This window comes from Telmatherina bonti (genome assembly GCF_933228915.1).
Source record: "Telmatherina bonti genome assembly, chromosome: 22".
NCBI lineage: Eukaryota > Metazoa > Chordata > Actinopteri > Atheriniformes > Telmatherinidae > Telmatherina > Telmatherina bonti.
The window spans coordinates 10,887,512-10,907,946 of NC_136631.1; the positions used below are offsets into that span (position 1 = coordinate 10,887,512).

Consider the following 20,435-nt stretch of genomic DNA (forward strand, 5'->3'; position numbering starts at 1 on the left):
GAGCTTGAAATAGAAACATAAACTGCTTGTTTAATACTCACAGACAAGGCATGGTGAACCTCCCTCCACTTGAGTTCAAGCCTGCGCTGCTGATCGAGACCTTCAGTGTGAACGCCGTGGTGATCGAGAAGTCGACCAGTGCTCCGCAGGGCCTGACGGCAGCTCCGCTCTCCTTCCACGACCTCAACCGCCGCCACTACAACACATTTCACTGTGATTTCACCACCGCCTGCCAGGCCATCAGCCAGCGTGTGGACATGGCCCTGGTTCGTCTCATTCACCAGTTCAGCACCATGATCGACGACATCAAGGCCACGCAGACCGACATCAAGCTGAGCCGCTACACCGCAGGCTCCGCCTCCCCGACGCCGACCTTCAAGGCCCGGCCGTACCGCCATTTCAGGTCCTCAGAGTTCAGCCGCAGCTCGCGGGGAAGCCTGAACGGAGCGGGTCGCAGCGGAACCCAGACCCTGAAGAGCAAAAGAGGAGCAGGTGGAGGAGGAGCGGGAGGAGGGGGTTTACCTCCTAATGGACCTCCATCAGGCATGGACACGCTGGGAAGAAGAGAGCCCAGAGGACGCAGTTCACTCGGACGTTCAGAGCGACGCACTTCGAAGGTAACTGTGAACATCTCTGATTTGCCTTCATGTCAGACCTTCTGGTCAGGAGTCACCACTGTGAAAGCTAATTAACCTGCGTCTGTTTGCGGCTTCACCCGATTAAAATTTTAAAAATTAGAAGGAATGAGTGAAAAAGAGGCATAGAAACTCAAGGTTGGATTATCCGATGCACATTGTGGGCACAGGCCCAAGGGCCCACACCCACTTAGGGCCCTTGTGGGGCCCACGTAGGGAAAACAGCAACAGTTTAGACATAAAACAAAATGTACATAGAAGATAGTTACACCACAGTGTCTCGTGTATTGCTATTGGTACCACTGGTGGAGAGATGTCGTTTCAAAGTGTATCATTCACAATTTTCACAATGTTGCGGTGGGGAAGGGGGCCCCTGGAACATTGTGGGCCCAGGAGCCTGTGCACTTTTAATCCGGCCCTGAAGAAACTACCAGTACTTATATATTTGGAAAACACAGATGTCTAACTTCGCAGGATTACTCAGTTTAGGCATCTTTTGGATGCAAAATAAGTGGTAGAAATGAGACAGAAAGAAAATAAATATGTGCAAGCAGGGTTAGCTAACCTTAACCCTAAAAATAAAAAATATATTAACCATTTCATGCCTGAATGAATAAAAAACAATGCAACATATTTTAAATTCAGTATTACCTCTACAGACATATGCAATGATACTTTTTTGTTTATTAGTAATATTTAGAATTTATCATGACTTTTTATTTAATATAGCTGTAAAATATTTATAGACTAATATATAATCATAATTATATTATGTAAATATCTTTAAAATATAGCTGTATCATTTTCTTTTTTTATTTATCACAAATGCAAACTTGTGTAATTAAATTATGTTCAATTATATCACAAATGTATTTATTCTCCAGTGAGTGGAAATGAATTGGATGACTCGCTAACATCCACTGAAGTGGTTTATTTACAAAAATACCATCCTCATTCATGAATATGCAAGAAAAAAAGCTTGTAAATATGTGTCCACTGTGTGGCCACTATGCATGAAAGGGTTAAAAACAAACTTGTTTAATCTGTTAGTGTTTTTTAAATGTATAGCGAGTCCTTCATGTTTTGACTCAGCGCCTGTCAGACCAGCACATGCTAATCAGGGCACAACAAGTAGTCACAGTCTTATCAAGAAAAGTGACGTTCTCATCCACACATGAAAGTGTCGTAGAGATGAGCATTGTGTGAACCACACATTTCCATGCTCTGCTATTGTATGTGTATATTTTCACGATTGTTATAATAGATATATTATATAGCCTTTGTATTATATATACAAAGGCTATATAATATATAGCCTTTATATAGCATTTGTCTGCATACCTTAGAAGTTGCACAAGTTGCATCTATGATGTTTGGCAGCGTTGCGGCTTTCTGCGTCGCATATAAAGGGGGAGCTCTTCTGCAATTGTTGATTTTACAAAGCTTTGAACTAAAAGCTTGTGTGTGTGCATATATAAATTTCAAAGCTGCTGATATACATAATTAATATGAGAGAGATTAAAATGCAGCATCAAATATGTCAGGAATAAACAAAACAGTATGGGATTAACAGGAAATAAAGACTCATCCTAAGCTGTATAAACACTGACATACCATATATTGGTTAAACTGAGAATAAAGAGAAAAGGCCATTTTAGGCCCTTATAAAGGCGAAAAGTCCAGTTGCCTTGTTTTGATCCACAACTTGTCAAACTGTCGTCAATACAACGGGTGAAATAACAAAATTCCTTGAGAAGCTAAAAGACATTTTCTTTCCACAAACCCTAGATGGAGCCAACAGATAATAAAAGCCTCTCAGCCAACATCAACTAAAACACTTAGGATTTTAGACTCCTTCTGCACCAGCTGCCTTCTGTAATATCACTAAAAGTTCTGCATAAGCGTCACATAAGCTCGTCATTATAACAGCGGTGTCTTAAGGAATTAAGACAGGAAGGTTGTTCGTTGACCCTTCAGCCGTTTGACGCATATTGTGGTAGTTTTGTTTGCTTCATAACTTGCGTCACGTCTTCAGGTGTCAAGGAAGGGCTCCCGTGACGTGGCTGACCACATGGCGATCCAGATGGACGACTCGGACTCCATCACAGTGTCAGAGCAGAGTGAGCCGTCAGCAGAATGTTGGCAGAACATGTACAAGCTGCTCAACTTCTACTCCCTCATATCGGATCCCACTGGCATCCTGGAGAAAAGCTCCCCGGAGAACTGCCTTTCAGGTGGAAATCAGCCTCCGACACTCAGCCCGTTCTGAGTTTCAGACTTTTTTTTTCCACTCTTTACTACCACTTTCATCGATCTACATCAGTGTTGTTGTTTTTTTTTGGTTTTTTTTTATGTCGTCATGAGATGCGTCTTCACTTAAAATGATCTGTCTTTTTTCTCCTTAAACACACATATTTAATCAATCCCTAACAAACCCCTTCCTCTAATTCATTATTATTATTATTATTATTATTATTATTATTATTGATGTGATATTTCCTCACTTTGTCATGTAGTACTTCACAAATGTTGCATTAATTAAGAATTATCCGCATGTTGACTCTGTTAAGATTTTTATTTCCTCCTGCGTTGACCCAACATCTCTCCAAAACCTCCACTAGGTATTAAATAAGATTGTAATGGTAGAAAAAGAAAGCAATGGGTTAAAATTGAAGTAAAGTAAACCTCAAAATGCACTTATTTACTTTTAATTATGTGTATTCTTTACTAAAATTGGAATAGTTGAAGTAAATTTAAGAAAATGTAGAAATAAATGTGTTCTTTCCTGTCGACGTTTCTGCAGAAGGCGGGCGTCGTCCATCTGAATCATTCTGTAAAGTGATCTTCGAGAACGAGCAGCAGGAACCCGCCACACCCAACAAGCCGATGGGGGCGGGGGGGAGGCGTCGCAGCCTGGTGAGCTCCGAGCCGCAGCACGTCACGCTCATCGTGTTTGGCATCGGCATGGTGAACCGCACACACCTGGAGGCAGATATTGGCGGGCTGACTATGGAGGCAGAACTGAAGAAGATCCACGGAAGCTTCACCCTTAAGGAGAAGATGAAAGGTGAGATCTGGACTGTCATTTTTCCAGATGATGAGGTTTCACATGCACCGCAAGTTGCATCTGATGTGATGTTTCTTCTTACGGCCTTTTGTCTGCAGATATTCTTCATCAGAAAATGACAGAGACGTGCGCGTCAGCTCACATAGGAGGAGTAAACATCGTTCTGCTGGAGGGCATCACACCCGACATTCAGTACGTGCAAACTCTTCTTCAATTCAGACAGTAAATAAAACATTTTAGTATATATAGGAGTTAAAAAAATCACTCAAAACCTTTAAGTATGTTGTTCCTAATGCTCTGAAAGATAAAAATTGAACTAATTCTGTCTGTTTTGGTCGTTGGAGTTTTTATTTAGGTATTTTAAAAAAATAATTGTTTTAAAATAAAATTTTAAAACAATTATTTAAAAAAAAAAATTAAAGTTTTAAAAAAAAATTAAATAAAAAATAAATAAAAAATGATTAATTTTAGAAAAAATTTTTTTTTTCTATTTTAATTGTATTTGATTTTATTTGTTGTGATTTATTTTGACATATAAATGTAAATATTCCAGAAATAGCCACCTGAGCAAGGATGGATGTTTGTTATATATTAATAAATCCTTAATTTGTAAAGAAAACAGAATGTGTTCACACACAGAGCATGGATGTCCTCCAACCTGACAGTCAACGTCAAGACGACTTGGAACCACTGACAGAAACATACAGAAACCTATTTGTCATTTAAGCCAAAGGATGACTTGACTGCAATCAGTTTAGACTGCATGACTATCCAAAGGTTATTTTCTCTATTTTCTGGGTTGTTTACCGCATGTTGTGACTGTTTGATTCTAACAGATGTCTAAGTCATGTTCTGTGGCAGATGAGCTGACTAAATTACATTTTTTTACTTGAGACTTTGGAGAGCTTATTTCACTTTAATGTCTTGGAGCTGTTTCACACTTATTTCTCTCCTTTCTCTTTTTTCCCTAAATTTCTTTCTCTTTGCGCTACTTGCATAGACTGGAGGATTTCCCAACATCTCCCACCAGCACTGCTAAACAAGAGTTTCTGTATGTTAATGCTTCCATTTAGGCCCCTCATGCGTCAGTAAACCAAATCCTTCATTTGTCTCAATCACTTGTGTTCCACTCGTATTTTCCGTGTGCAGTTTCCGAAGGCTTATTCAGTCATGTCTGTGTAAACGAAACCACTGTTATTGGTTGAAAACTTGCAAAAAAATTTTTTTCACATAAGCAGAAGTTGGCCTGTTATTTGGTTTAGCTGGTATTAGTTAATCTTCTAATGTAAATATTATTGCAAACGTTACTCACCATTTAAAAAATGGTCTTAGTATATCTAAATCCTGACATTTTTTGATACAATTTCTCCCATTTTAATGTGGCCTGTCATTGTAGTGTTATATTTAAAGAGTGCAGAAGAAGAACCACCAAATTTTTCGTTTTTGCTTAAAAAAAAAAAAAAAAAAAATCACCATAAGATATACTCACATCACAGAATAATTAAATTCATAGCAAATACTTAACCAATTACTTAGATAAATCCTGTGGCTTTGCTTTAAGTATATTTTTTGTTTTCTGATTTTGTTTTTAACCAAACAAAATACTGAAATGTCTTGCAGTTTGATGGATTTATGTTTATTTCAGTTGAAAAACACTTGTTTGGAAGGGAATATCCACACAGGAGACCAAGCATTTGTGATCTCATAAATAATCATTGTCATGATTGCTCATTCTTCCCATTTTGCCCTCTTAAAAAAGGAATGCGGTCCTGAATCTGCATGATCTGTCAATGTCTGATGTCGTTTAAATGATCCCACATTCATTCATAAGTCCACGTTGTCTCAGTGTTAAAGTTTCAACCCTGTCCCTCATTCCAAGTCCACCTTGTGTTTCAGGACGGTCGTCAAATGCAACATCGCCAAATCTCAGGCGCTGTACAGCGCCCAGCGGGGACTTAAGACCAACAATGCTGCTGTCTTCAAAGTGGGAGCTATTATGATAAACATTCCTCAGCATCCGGCAACTCTGCACAGCATGATGGTGCGCAGCTCCCACCAGCTCTCTAAACAGATCTCTGACCTTATCCGTCAGCCTTCAAACGTGTAAGTCTCCCACATTTGTCTTTAGTTGTTCATAAAAAAAAAAAAATCACTCAACAGTCTCACATCTGCACAGTTGACAAGTTAATGCAGCATTCCACTCTGTCGCCTGCTTTCAAAGCCTGTTTCCATGGTGATAGGCTGAATTATGCTAATACATTTATAGCGTTATAGGTGTGCTAGGGATATTAAAGGACTTGCCTCTAATTTGAGATTTCCTGCAATGTGAGCCATTTTCTGCAAAGCTCTGAATAATAACACATCACTAAACTGAAGAAACAGTAGCAGCAGTTCTTCATGTTTCCTGTAAGTTTTAAGACTGATGAGGCAAAACATCTCATGTCATGTTCAGAAACTGCTAATCAGGAAGTCGTATTGTTTGATTTTATTTTTTTCTTCAGCCAACCACCAAATAGAGAGGATACCCCAACGCCACAACCATCTGACAAAACATCCAGCATTAATCAGACCCCTGTTGAGGCCAATGAGTTCCCGCAGCTGCCTGAAGGATTGGAGAAGAAGCCCATAGTCCTCAAGTTCAGCGCCATGATGGATGGCATCACCATCGGGGCCGCACTGTTGCCCTCACTGAAAGCCGAGTACAAAATGGGCCGCATGAAGAGCCACGGCATGACAGGTGTGTAATTTGTGTCTGGCTTTGATTTCAATACCACCACCACCACCACCACCACCACCACACACACACACACACACACACACACACACACACACACATACACACATCTGGATAAATCTTGTCTAAATATCTGTTTTGTGCACAACCAATTCTGACTAAATTTAAAGTACTTATAAACCTCTTATCCTCTGGTGTTTAGGAGCACAAACCAGTTTCACCTTTGAGCTGCCAAACCACAGACTCTGTTTCCAATCCAAAGTGTCCCCAGTGGACATGTCCACCATGTCGCCATCAGCCAGCCTCACTCTGCCTCCGGTCACTATGTCTGGAGAGTACATCATGGAGGACCATGAGAGCCACTCCGATCAAGGCTGGGCACCAGATGACTTTCCAACTAAGCAGGGAAACTACCTGCAGGGCAACTACCTGCGTTGTGTGGCTGAAGTAAGAACCTTATATTGTTTATCCTTTTTATTTAACTTTTTTGTAACTAGTTTTATAATTGAAGGATTTAATGAATAATCAGAACATGCCAATAGATCTGTCTACAGTAATGCAGTGATGGTCATTTGAAAAGCGATCATAGTGATGGGTTAGGGCTTCAGAGAGAGCAAGAGATAACAGCGTGCTAGATGATGTCTATTTCATTGAGGAGATGCTTCAGAGCAGTTTTAGAGATTATATCACCAATATTTCATATTAAAAGGATTGACATTTTAACAAGCAAGTATTTGCATAGATTTAAAGAACAGCAGGAACTAATCCTGGATTTAACTCTGGAAAGCAAGGTGTTGATGTTCACATCTAAAGAAACTGAACCGCTGAACCAGATACCCATTCATTCATAAGTGTTAAGAAACAGAATTACTGACATTTCCTGAGAGGATGCTCTTCTATAAAGGCAAAGGTTTGGTAAATGGTAAATGGACTTGTACTTCTATAGCGCTTTTCTAGTCATACAGACCACTTTTCTAGTCATACAGACCACTTTTCTAGTCATACAGACCACTCAAAGCGCTTTACACTACTTGTCACATTCACCCATTCACACACACACTCACTCAACACACTCATACCCCGATAGGCACATCGGGGGGCAGTTTGGGGTTCAGTGTCTTGCCCTAGACACTTCGGCATTTCAGGGGAAGCCTGGAATCGATCCCCCAACTTACCAGTTGAAGGACAACTGCTCTTCCTCCTGAGCTTTATATTTTCCTTCCTCTCTGATGCACAGATCGGTTCATTTGAGCACAACCTGACCACAGACCTGCTCAACCACCTTGTTTTCCTTCAGAAGGTTTTCATGAAGGAAGTCAATGAAGTCATTCAGAAGGTTTCAGGTACTGTAACTTCAACTATGAAACTTTTTCACAAATCATTTATACAGATTTGTACTAAAAATCTGTTATCCAAACCATCATTTCCCTGTTCTACTTCAGTGACCCAGCTTCCCTCTCGGATCAATAAAGTTAATCTAATCTTAAACATCTGAGTGTTCCTGAAAGCTCTCTGTAGCCTGCAGTTGCTGCTTTAAGATGCTAAAAATAATCCTATTTTCCAGCACAACACTGCCTTAGGCACTGCCACAAATCCAGTCATGTTTATTTCCACAGCAGGATTGATGGTAGTTTGTTTAACTCACTAAGCCTGATCGATGTAATTGCCCAAACGACAGATATCTGGAGGCTTGACGCCATTTTAGGGTGAAGAATGAGCGCGTAGCCTTCATTTGTGAATTGAACGTACACAACTAGAGACTAGACTTTAAAATGCAGCTGCAACGAAACACTTTTATCCCTTAAATCACATTTTAACTACCTACTGTTTGAACTGAGCGAAGCATTTCTGATGTTTTCTTTTTTTTCTCTTACAGGAGGAGAGCAACCCATCCCACTGTGGAACGAGCACGACACTTCAACAGATGCAGACAAGCCCAAAATCCTGCTTTATTCTCTCAGTCTCATGTTTAAGGTATCACATTCAGGTTTTTTTTTTTTTAGGAGAAGCAGCTTTAAATAATTAAAAGTCATGTAAATCACAGAGGAATTTTCTGAGTGACGTTGTTGTGTTAACAGGGGATCCAGATGACAGCGACCACTCCTTCTATGCGAGCTGTGCGATTTGAGACAGGTCTGATTGAGCTGGAGCTATCCAACAGGATCCAGTGCAAAGCACAGCCAGGTGGCAGCAGCAGTTACCTCAAACTGTTTGGCAAATGTCAGGTGGACCTGAACCTGGCCCTCGGACAGATAGTCAAACATCAGGTGCAGATAAGCTTCTTCCGTACTGAAGCTTCAGACCGTCGTCTCTTATCCCAGATTTCTGATGTACATTTTCCCTTCCTTTTCACCTCACAGGTGTATGAAGAAGCCGGCTCTGACTTCCACCAGGTGGCGTACTTCCGAACTCGGATCGGTCTGCGGAATGCTCTGCAGGAGGAAATCAGCGGCTCTTCGGACAAAGAGGCCGTACTCATAACGCTCAACAGGCCCATTGTTTTTGCTCAGCCGGTGGCATTTGACCGAGGTTCACTTTCCCTTTTGTCTACATCTTCGCTGTTTTAAAAAGCATCAGTATTTATTTTTGAAGCATCAATAAATTTGTATCTGTATTGGATTGAAGGCTGTTCTTAGACACCTACATATCCTAAAGCTGCATGAAGGTTCACAAAGTTGTGTGTAGGTTTTTTGTCCTGGAAACACATTAATACCTGTATTTATATAGATTTATACCTAAAAAGTGGAATATATGAAGTTTATAAGACTGGAATTAAATTGGATATGAAATAAAGTGTAAAGTAATAATATGAAACAATTGATATGAATAATAGTTAATAAATAATTGTGAATAAATAAAAATGTCATTTAAATCAATAAAAAACAGAAGCTATTTGTTGCAAGTGTGCAAAAAATGGCATTAATTGGCATTAGATTAAACTTTGATTAGTGGCAGTACAATAAAACAAAGGGAGCACGAGGTTTTGTACTTTAGTACTGCTCATTATTGCTGTTTTTGTGCCCAACATGTCAAAAACAACTTCAGAGAAGAATCTTGTGTAACATTTTCACACTGAAAGAGTATTTTACAGGTTTTGCATGTGAAACTTTGGCACATGAAAATTTCAACCCTTCATGTAACTTGTTTATACAACATTCAGGATCTAAATTTGCTCTCTTTCTTCCCCACCGTCCTGCAGCTGTGCTCTTTTGGTTGAATTACAAGGCAGCCTATGACAACTGGAACGAGCAGCGCATGGCCCTAAACAAGGACATTCACATGGCCACTAAAGAGGTGGTGGACAAGCTGCCAGGCATCCAACAAACGTCCGCCCAGGCGTTCAGCACCCTCTTCCTGCAGCTGACTGTCAACGACCTGGGTATATGCCTCCCAATTACCAACACATCCCAGGTAATCTGCAGAATTTGGTTTTGAGTTTGAGAAGTCATCCCCTCCAGAACTGTAAAGCAACATTTAGAGTTTTTACACGTTAATGTTGACGTGTTCATGTCAGTGTTGACATATTTAGCTTCTTTTTAAATTGAATAAATAGCAGGTTAGCGGCTTGATGTTCTTTCAGTCCTGATTTTCATCAGCATCCATTTAAATCAAGGTTTGTTTATAGACTTAGGGTTTTTATATTTGTTTGAAAACGTGAATCAAATTTTCCTGTTTATGTTTATTTTCTAAACTGAACTAATTGCTGACTTAGTTTGCTAAAATATTTAATTATGTAACTGCTGCATTTGATACAAATATGGATTAATTAGCGGCTGCAGCATATTTCATGTTTACAAGATTAATTTAGCTGTAATTTGGTGAAGCATGAATTGATTATACATAAAGAGAATTTCTCATTAGTTCTGACATCAGTGCGTCCTCTACCATCCCAGTAAACGTGAAAACAGTAAAATCCCACCTCACTGTTTTTTATATTGTTAAAAATGGATGTACATAGATGCATGCAAATAATCTAAAGATAAAATAGTCTAAATAATGTAAAGATGATGGCTTTTACCATTGTCTTTTTCTACTTGTGGTCTTTTTGTGGGTACAGTTGTGATGTTCAGCAGGAGATCTGCTGATGTTCTGGAGCAGATACATGTGGAACAAAAGGGAAAAAAAAAAGGTTTTTGGCAAATAAAAAAAAAAAAGTTAATTCCGTTTGGGAAATGTTTTTATTTTCCTTTTAAAAGTTACCAAAAATTCAAGGACCATTTATGACAGCCATTGTCGGACTAAAGTGTTTGGCGCTTCCAGGGAAGGTTTGGCAAGTTTTTCCACACACTCTGCCCTGCTGCTCATCCCACAAATGCCTTCCCCTCACAAACCCGACGTTGTCTTTAAGACCAATAACCAGGTTATTTAATGAGACATTTATTTCCTAGAAGCATAATCACAACAAAGAAACAACTGACTAACCGTACATATTTTTACTTTTTGTGCCTGATTCATGTGGCTTCTGGCCATCAGCAGCCTTATTTCATCATCACCATCATGAGAAGCAGAAAGTTTGTCTGTTTTCTGGTTTCATTTTGGTTTCATTATCAGTACTTCCCCTGCTTCCCATCTGCTGCTCACACACAACAGAGGTAAAACAGAAGGAAGAAACACATCCAACCTCAAAACACAGATTCTTACTGGGGATGCAACGATACCAATATCAGTATCTGTATCGGCTCAATACAAAGTGTGTGTATTCGCACTTGGTATTTATAAAAGTGTTCCGATACCACAACGGATACCACACTAGTCAAGCCAGTACAGATGTGTTTGATGACATTCTTCAGACTTGTTTTAAAAGAAATAAATGCTTTCAGTGTTAAAATGTGACATTTTTTGTGACACTGAAAGTGAGATGTTTGTTTCAAAATTGCACGTGTAGTTGTATTTGGGTAAAATGTGCCAAATCAAAATAAAAGTCATTGAAATTGTTAGATCTGTAATGTAAATGTTTGAATTGGTGAGGTAACTTCAGAAAGGATGGGTCATTTATTACAATCTAATGAAATCTTACACACTTATAACAGCAATAATAACGATAGTCACAACAATGTTCACATAAACAGACTTGGTTTCGGCAAACATCGGCATCTGTAGATATTCATTTTCAGATATCGGTATCAGATCGGAACTCCCAAATAGTGGATCGGTGCGTCCCTAATTCTTACATTAAGATGATATGAAAGAAGTGCAGAGTAGTATCACAAATTAAATACCTTTTCCTTTGGTTTGGGAGAACAGAGGCTCCAAACTTGTCCTTGTCCTTTTTTAAAAAAAAAAAAATTTATTCATATAATGTTTTTATTCCAGGGGTGGGCAACTCCGGTCCTCGAGTGCCGCAGTCCTGCAAATGTTAGGAGTTCCTCTGCAACGCACCTGGCACACATCAGACCTAATTGGCAGACTTGTGCAGAGCTGGACATCACACTCTGCACAAGACTGCTGATTAGCCATTGGTTTGAATCAGGTGTGTTGCAGCAGGGAAACTCCTAACATTTGCAGGACTGCGGCACTCGAGGACCGGAGTTGCCAACCCCTGTTTCTTTGTCGCATCAGTCTTGTAGAACTGTTGGGAAGCCGTTGTGCATTTTTACATTGAGTCTTGTATGTTTGCTGAGATGCAGCATCTCCTACTTCACACACACACACACACACACACACACACACACACACACACACACACACACACACACACACACACACACACACACACACAGAAGGAGACATGATAAGTCTAACATCTGATATTGTTATATTTTCAGTATGTCCATAGATTTTGGATATACCAGCTGTTATTTCACACTTATTTCCATAGAGAGGACAAGCACCAGTTGGGCAGGAGAGCAACAACTCTGCAGCTGGAGCCAGCTCATCAGCGGGCCAGAAAAACAATGCACGAAAAGTAACTGACAGTTTATTACATCTCTTGTGATGGCTTGTTGTGGTGAGGTGGGGCGAAGGCTTACTGTGATGCTCTTCTATAGAACCTGTCGCAAAGACATTGCAAACATTTGTGACAGGAAAAGTCTCTTCCACGAAACCGGCATAACAACAAATGAAGCTTTTACTGATGTCGTAGGTGTGTTTTTAATTAACCAAGAGGTGTTGCCTATATGTATGCATGTTATCGCTAAGTTGATAAAAACTGATTATGGGTATATTGCATCAAATCAAAGGTAGGGTTAGTCTCTTTAAAAAAAAACAAAAAACAAAAAGGAAATCATGGCCGCATGCTGAAATGACTTGAATTCCTGCTGAAATTGCTCCTCTTCCTCTTTGTGGTCTGATTTAATCCAATCTATAAAGGTTGTTAATCAGATTTTCTGGTGGGATTTTACACTGAAATAATCACATTACAGTTCCAGGACCAGACATTGATGCACTTTTGTTTGTTTTTATCTTGATTCTGCAGTCAAACTCGTTCTGATGAGCTGAAAAGTTTGTTCATGTTTCACCCAGCGATGCTGCGATCTCAGCTAATGTTGATCCAGAATTCATCTTTGCTTACATTTAAAAACAAAAGCATTTTATTTATAACGTTGAATTTGACTGATAAAGAAGCTTCGCAACACAGCAGAGTAGAGTGAAATATTAGCAACTATTTCTGCCTTTTCAAAGCACGTGGAAGCGGATTCTTCTCCCTGTTCTCCTCCCTCCTCCCCCTGGAGGCCTGGCTGACCCCTCTGTCTCCCCTCTCTTTCCCACCAGGCCAATCACAGCATCGATTTTGACACCGGCTCAGCTCTGGTTCTGACCATTGAGAGCACGCTGATCACCGCCTGTTCTTCCGAGTCCCTGGTGAGCAAAGGGCACTTCAAAAACTTCTGCATTCGCTTTGCGGAGGGCTTTGAGACCACCTGGGATGACTGGAAACCCGAAATCCGGGGAGAACTCGTCATGAATGCTTGTGAGTTGACAACAGAATATATGAGCCTGCTTGCATGTATTTGGTGACTTCAGTCGGCAGAAAGTGAAAGTTTCTTATTTATATTCATGTAACTTGTGAAAGATTGACCAGCTTTGTGTGTTTTGTACACAGGCGTCGTTCCTGATGGTACATATGAAGTGTGTTCCAGGACCACAGGGCAGCCTTCTGCAGGCAAGATCTTTTAACTATTCACCAGCCCATGAAATATAGATCACATTCTCCAGCTGCCACGAGACAAGTGTCTGAAAATTTAATAACTCGCTGCATTTGTTTCATCCACACCGTCCAGCAGAGAGCAGCAGCGCTGGTACCTGGACTCTCAACGTGCTGTGGAAAATGTGCGGGATCGACGTTCACATGGACCCCAACATCGGCAAGCGCCTCAACGCTCTGGGCAACACGTTAACGTCCCTGACGGGCGAGGAGGACGTGGATGACATCACCGACCTGAACTCCGTGAACATGGCGGATCTGTCAGATGAGGATGAAGCTGACACCATGTCGCCAACCATCCACATGGTCAGGCATCACCCAGCTTGTTGAAGTCTAGTTTGACTGTAATTATCAGTCATTTTCCATCAGTTACCGCCGAGTGTTTTTACTTAAACCTAACTTTGACATTAGATGTGACTTATTGTAGTGTTTTATAAAATACAGAACTGAAATGGGTTGAATGAAAGACTTTGTGACTCCAGAATGAAGTCTGAATGAAAGATACAGACTTATGCTTTCCAGTAACAAGAAGTGATGATCACAAGTTAAAGGAATAGTTCAACATTTTTTCATGGTGTTGTTTTTTTTGCAGCTGGTGTTCTGAGAAGATCAGAACTACTCACATCTGTTTAAACATACAGCTGCAGTGAGCAGCTGGTTAGCTTTTAGCTAAGCTCAGTTAGGCTAACAGTATGACTATTGTGGAATAGTTTATACTACCTTGATGCTACAGAGAGGACACAGCAGCCGATGGCAGAAGGGACTACTTTATTACACTGGCTAACATAGCTTCAGTGTGGTACAGGGAAGGCCTCTTTCAGAAGAAGCCCATTGCTTATATTTGCCCATCTCTGCAGCAATACTTTGTTTACATTGGAAGGCATGTTACAGGTTGCTAATTATACACTGTCCAAGCAAGCGGCTACCTCCGGCGGTTAAAAGTGAAGCCCATGTGGAAGTGCACAAAGAGACTGCAGTTCCCCCATCATCCACTAGGGGCTGGCTCCAAAACAAAGCAAATCCCCATAGACTCCCATGTTAAAAAGGCCAACTTCACGGCAGAAATAAACATGTTTACAGCCTGGTTCAAAAATCCATTTTCGGTTTATAGGTCAGGTTTACCTTCATGACAACTGTGGGGGGAGTGAATTTTTTTCTAACTCGCGCGTTTAAAAGTAATTTAATCTCGAAGTTCGGCATATTTAGGGGCGTGTCATTTTGATTGACAGGTACCCGATCTCCCGGTTCAAGTCAGAAGAACTTAGAACAACCGTGGTTTTTAACCGGTTAACAACGTGACTTAGCGTTAGCCTGCTTACTTCCGTTAGCTCGTGTTATCTCCGCGTTTGCTCGGTTAGCTCTTAGCTACAGGCAGCTTGGAATCCGCTTGATGTCAATCATCCACCATGACGCTCACAGCCCCCCCCTCAGCTCCACCTCTTTGCCCATATATGTATTTTCTGGACGAGACGACACGCATGACGCTGCCAACATGGCGACAGTAGGAACCGCCCACCGAGCTTCAATTCAGCTCTTCAGAAACCTATGGGTGACGTCACGGAGGCTCCGTCCATCTCTTTATATACAGTCTATGTGTCCAAGCTGACTGCTGTTGTTGATACAGTTGCCATGTTACTGCAACAGATATCATTGTTTACCAAGTGCAGAAGTTGAACTTGCATCAAATCTAACTTCCACATGACTTCAATCAATGTCGTTTTAAGACACAAGTTCAAGTTGCACTGAAAAAAAAATAATGGAAAAGCTTTTCCATTTTGTCCCATTGCTCATCTTATAGCATATTTAGTTTGTAACATACACAGTAGTGGTCACCAGATACTTTCCCATTAAATCTAGTGTTCTGACTCTGACCAGTGCTGTAGGCTTGGTGAAAAGGATGCACATCATGTTCACTTTTAGCATCAGGACTGATGGGTAATGTCTGCTGCTGTAACGGGCGGCCCACTTGTTACAACTTTTCGGTGAAAATATGGCATAACAAAATATCAGATGTCATTTGACAGATACCTTAAGATGTGAAGTCATGTTGCATTTTCAAATCTAATTGTGAACTAATTTCCACTTAATGACTAAAATGGTTTTCCAAACAACACTGAAGAGAGAAAAAAACTTTTTAAATGAAATAAATTAAGTGAAATCACTATAAATATATCAAAACATGTTGGCATTAATATAACCTACAGAGAATATTGGATTTATTCATGATTTTAAGCCATAATATACATCATACTGGTGTAACTCGTTTAGAAAAATGCTGAATTTTATTCTACTTTTCAGGTGGTACAACATATTTTCAGACAGAAGCTGTCTGTCCACTGGTGGGAGTGTGTGCCTGCATTTAGGTGGAACTCCAGTCTCAGCCTTATAAAAGAAATAATATTTAATTTGCTGCCATTGGGGGTTAGGAGCTTTTATAATACAGTGGCAGGGAAACCACAGCTTGTGTTTCTACAAAATATGTCACTGTCATGGAAAAATAAACATCGTCGCCAGCAGAACTTAATTCCTGCTTTATTTGCTTTAAAGTTTCTTTGTAGTTACACTGACAGACAGGTCGTCAACGAAGCTGCAAAACTGGTTTAGTCTATGTGGGGAATCGGGAAGAACTGGTTTGTTTTGCATTCTGTCCTTTGAGATCACACCTCCTCGCTTAGAAACACCGACTTGGCATGCAATGACGGAATTAAAAAAAAAACAAAAAAAAAACCACAATTCAATATTGTTAGATCTTTATGATCCTTTTGACCCTTTAAGGTCCTGGTCTGCCATTCGGTAGAGGAAAATTTGCAGTGACTTTGATGAATTTCTTTAAAAAATTATGGATATAAACCTGCCTGAGCATCTCTACCCAACTGGTTTGGGTGTGTAAAACCTTAACTAAGTGCTTGTCATGACCTTACTGTTCCAAATTTCAACCATTTCACTGTTGTTCCAATATTATTACCTTCTTCCTTTTAACATCTCAACCGTTTGCTTCACCATTTTTAACAGACAGACCCCAAACAGTCATCTGTCTTCTCACCTACTATCAGCATTAAAGCAAATGAATGTACTCCCTAAAAGTTTTGAACTATTCCTTTAACATTTCATCAGTAAATGTAACCATATCCAGTCTGGTTTACCTTTTCAAGAACTCTTCAAAGGGTAAATTCTGACTCGAATCGTTCATTCTTCCACCTCTCCATCCATCTGTCCCTGCCGTTGTTTGCAGAGTCCAGAGAGCCAGTTCAGCCCTCGGCTGACTTTAAGGAAGCGTCTGGTAAACCGCATCCTGGGCCTCAGCCCCAGGCCTCAGAGTGTATCTGTCCCTGCTGACTACTTAGACTATGCATCGCCTTGCCTCCAAGCGGGCAGTGCCAGGGCCCAAAGACCCCTCTCCTGGGCCTGTGTATGTAGCCATCCACAGTGTTGACTCTCCTTTGGGCTGAATCACCTGCAAGATCATATCTCTATCACTGTGGCTCACAGATGAAAGCTGTGGATGACAATAATGCCGAGCAACGCTGCGGTTGATTACCCGGATCATGCAGGACGGTGTTGCTTGGCATTTGCTGTCATCTCTTCGTTAAGTTGCAGTTGCGGGTGGATAAAAAAAAACAAATTGTTGCATAAATCACTGTGGCAGCAGAGATCAATTTTCCCTTTCTTTCACTTTGAGTGGAGTGGTGATGGTGGTGGTGGTGTCTCCTGTTTTGTGATCAGTTCCCTGGTGTGTGGATTAATCAACACAGACTCTCACTGAATCATTAAAATTGATTAATTTGGACGGATTTGGGAGGGGAGGGGCAAATACTTCAGATTCTTCAACTGATCAGCAGGTTTGTCCAAAGCGTTTGACGTGTATCATTCATTTAACAGGAGACCATTGATTTCCGGAGGTCAATGGTGATGGGGAACCAGGTGATAGACGCCCGGGGGAGGAAGTTCACGAAGAGGGTGGTGGACATCCGCGAGCTGAACGAGCAGGCAAAAGTCATCGATGACCTGAAGTAGGATTTCTGCCGCTCGTTCTGCTGTTTCTGTGTTCTCGTCTTGGAAGCATTTCCTAAACCATTCGCCCTGTTTTCTCCTGATCCCAGGAAACTGGGAGCCAGCGAGGGAACCATCAACCAGGAGATCCAGCGCTACCAGCAGCTGGAGTCGGTGGCCGTCAATGACATCAGGAGAGACGTCAGAAAGAAACTGCGTCGGTCCAGCATGAGGGTAAACCTTCATCAAAGTGCACCGCAGTAGTTTCTGACACTTTCCCCTTCTGCTAACGTGGAATTGTGCCAAAACCCATGTGGGTTGTATTTACGCTTTCAGTGACCTAATTCTAACTGTTTGTTGTCGTCCAGGCAGCATCTCTGAAGGATAAGTGGGGTCTTGGTTACAAGCCAAGTTACAACCGCTCTAAAAGCATCTCTGCAGCAGCGGGACGGCCACCTCTGAAAAGGATGGATCGACAAAGGTAACCAGCAAGGGCTGGAGCCGTTTTCCCTGATATAATATTATCATGGAAATTGCACCATTAATGGAGCTTCATTTAACATTTGCTGAAACCAACCACGTGTCACGCCCCCGCTGATGATGTTTTGGTAGGGAAACACATCGGCCATTAACCCTTTTACAGAGAGGATAGAGAGGCTCACAAATTACAATATGATTTAAAGGAGAGCAAGAGATCAGTGCCTCTGTTTCTACCCATTATGTCTCTGACTAAATGTAGTTATGATACTGAAACGGTTCACATAATGTTAAACCTTTAGAGATGGATAAACATTCAGTGAGATAGAAGAGATTAACCAAAAGAAATGGAAGATGATGACTGTAATATTAGTCAGAACAAACTGCACCACTTTGACCTGCGTATTTAAATCTTTTTTGTATCGAATGCAATTTATGGATGTTTGTGTCTTTTTCCTGTCTTTAGTTCCAGGATCGGGGATGTGGATGATTTACCAGATATCCGAGTGGATGCATCCTCTCCTGGACCACGTGTCACCTTCAACATCCAGGACTCGGTAACATTGTCCTTTTTAAAAACAAGTTTTTTCTGTGACATGTTCAGCCAGCATGGGGCAGATAAACCACTTTAACCGTAGTATTGTAGCATTTATTGATGTAATTAAATTGTAAAATAGGATGTTGAGGCAGTTATAGTTGTTTTTTTTGGTTTTTTTTTAATGAAAATTGCCATCTTTATGTGGATCATCACCATCTCATCCTCCATTTCTGTGAATGTTTTTCATGTATTCTGTATTAGTTGACATTTATGTTACAGATACAGTCACAGAGGGAAGATTGTTTTTAATGTTTATTTAGTATCTTCTTAAATAAGCTTTTTTTAATTACCCTTTATTCCCCAATTGTAATTCAATAATCAGGCTTTGGACCCAGCAAATGAACCGGTCAGTCCAGCAGAGGTCTTCAAGGTATATGGTTAAAAAAAAAATTTGACTAACAACTTAAAATTCCTAATCACATCCAGCAGAATTCCTCCGTTTCTTCTCCTTTGTGATTACCTGCTCAGCACTGAGCACGTTGAAAATATTCAGATCAAAACAGGATGATGAGATCAAACTCTGAGATATAACTTCTGTTTGTTCATTTGCAAAATAACAAACTATAATCCAGCTCTTCGTGCCCCCTCCCCTAGTCATTTACTGCTATTGCATTGTGATTGCCTGGATTTAAAGTAATTATACTTTGGTTACTACACAAAGATTGGTTTCTAGGCATTGATTTGCATGCACAGTGAGCAAACCCATAGATGGAATGCTGCTTCATGAGTTGTAGCTCTCATCCTGCATTGAAACTGCATCAAAAATCAGCTATTCTTTAACATGTTTAATGATTTCTAACAATGCTGCATGTGTTGCTTCACAACCAGTTTGTCTGCAGTTGTTTGTCAAAGCAGTAACAGCTTTATTGCACCTCATATCAACAAAACTGCACATAGAATTGATTTATTTTGTTAGAAAAGGACCATAAAATCAAGACAAACATGTAGTTCTTTCATCTTTATTCTATCCATCATATACACACATCCTTACAGAATGTAAGGATGTGTGTATATGAGTAGGTTTCTAAGCTTTTAAATACATATTTAGGTGGTTTTTTTTAGGTTAACTGATTGGAATATCTTAGGAAATAACATTTATTTTCCTCTAAGCAGTTAAATGAGATGACGTTTCTTTCATATGTTGACATTTGTTTAATCAAAGAGTGGAATAAAAGGTAAACAGCTCGTCACTCTCCATCAAAATGCGACTGAATCTGCCCAGTTCTGCCTCCAAACGTCATCGATTCATGCAAAAAAAAAAAAAAAAAGATCTCCCCTTTGTTTAGCTTGTAAACACAGTGAAGAGTAAACACAACAGCTTGTGATCTCAGGGGAGATTATCTGCCCTGCTGTTGTTATCGACGACAACAATGACTTCTTGTCCTCGTCATGCAGTTGCCAGGCAACCCGCAGAGACTCCAGGAGGCTCAAACTCTTCTTTCACGGTTTCTGATCGAATTTCACTCCTGGTTTAAGGAATGACGGGAAAATCAAAGATTCAAGTTAATGATCAAACTTTTAAGCCCTTGCTGGGATTTTTTTTTTTTTTTTTGCTCTGACTGAACGTCAGAGCAAAAAAATTAATTATTCTGTTAATTAGAAATAATTAACAGAGGGACTTCCAGGTGAAAGCTCTGACTCAGATACTGTGCCACCCCACCGCCCACAAGAAAATAACCACCTAAAGGCGATGATGTTGTTTGTTTGAGCTTCCCGGGACTGTTTCTCTGTTGCTCCTGCTGCCAGATGCTGCTTGTTTTTGTCACTTCCTGGTCAGCAGATGTGTCTGA

At 40.5% G+C, this 20,435-nt stretch overlaps 1 protein-coding gene across 1 annotated transcript in view; it reads left to right on the top strand.

Annotated features, from left to right (window-relative positions):
* The window catches only part of kiaa1109 (KIAA1109), a gene marked incomplete at its 5' end in the record, with an annotated part of 74,668 nt that overhangs the window by 33,461 nt on the left and 20,772 nt on the right, over window positions 1-20,435 (top strand). Inside the window, 21 exons of the mRNA XM_079262349.1 lie at window positions 44-617; window positions 2,671-2,869; window positions 3,439-3,702; window positions 3,801-3,894; window positions 5,599-5,805; window positions 6,204-6,439; window positions 6,639-6,883; window positions 7,674-7,779; window positions 8,313-8,410; window positions 8,515-8,703; window positions 8,797-8,965; window positions 9,636-9,847; window positions 12,255-12,341; window positions 13,148-13,346; window positions 13,479-13,538; window positions 13,657-13,886; window positions 17,460-17,590; window positions 17,681-17,804; window positions 17,939-18,051; window positions 18,514-18,604; window positions 18,968-19,015. Of these exons, the coding sequence (XP_079118475.1) occupies window positions 44-617; window positions 2,671-2,869; window positions 3,439-3,702; window positions 3,801-3,894; window positions 5,599-5,805; window positions 6,204-6,439; window positions 6,639-6,883; window positions 7,674-7,779; window positions 8,313-8,410; window positions 8,515-8,703; window positions 8,797-8,965; window positions 9,636-9,847; window positions 12,255-12,341; window positions 13,148-13,346; window positions 13,479-13,538; window positions 13,657-13,886; window positions 17,460-17,590; window positions 17,681-17,804; window positions 17,939-18,051; window positions 18,514-18,604; window positions 18,968-19,015 (3,676 nt within the window). The remainder of the gene's footprint in view (window positions 1-43; window positions 618-2,670; window positions 2,870-3,438; window positions 3,703-3,800; window positions 3,895-5,598; window positions 5,806-6,203; window positions 6,440-6,638; window positions 6,884-7,673; window positions 7,780-8,312; window positions 8,411-8,514; window positions 8,704-8,796; window positions 8,966-9,635; window positions 9,848-12,254; window positions 12,342-13,147; window positions 13,347-13,478; window positions 13,539-13,656; window positions 13,887-17,459; window positions 17,591-17,680; window positions 17,805-17,938; window positions 18,052-18,513; window positions 18,605-18,967; window positions 19,016-20,435) is intronic.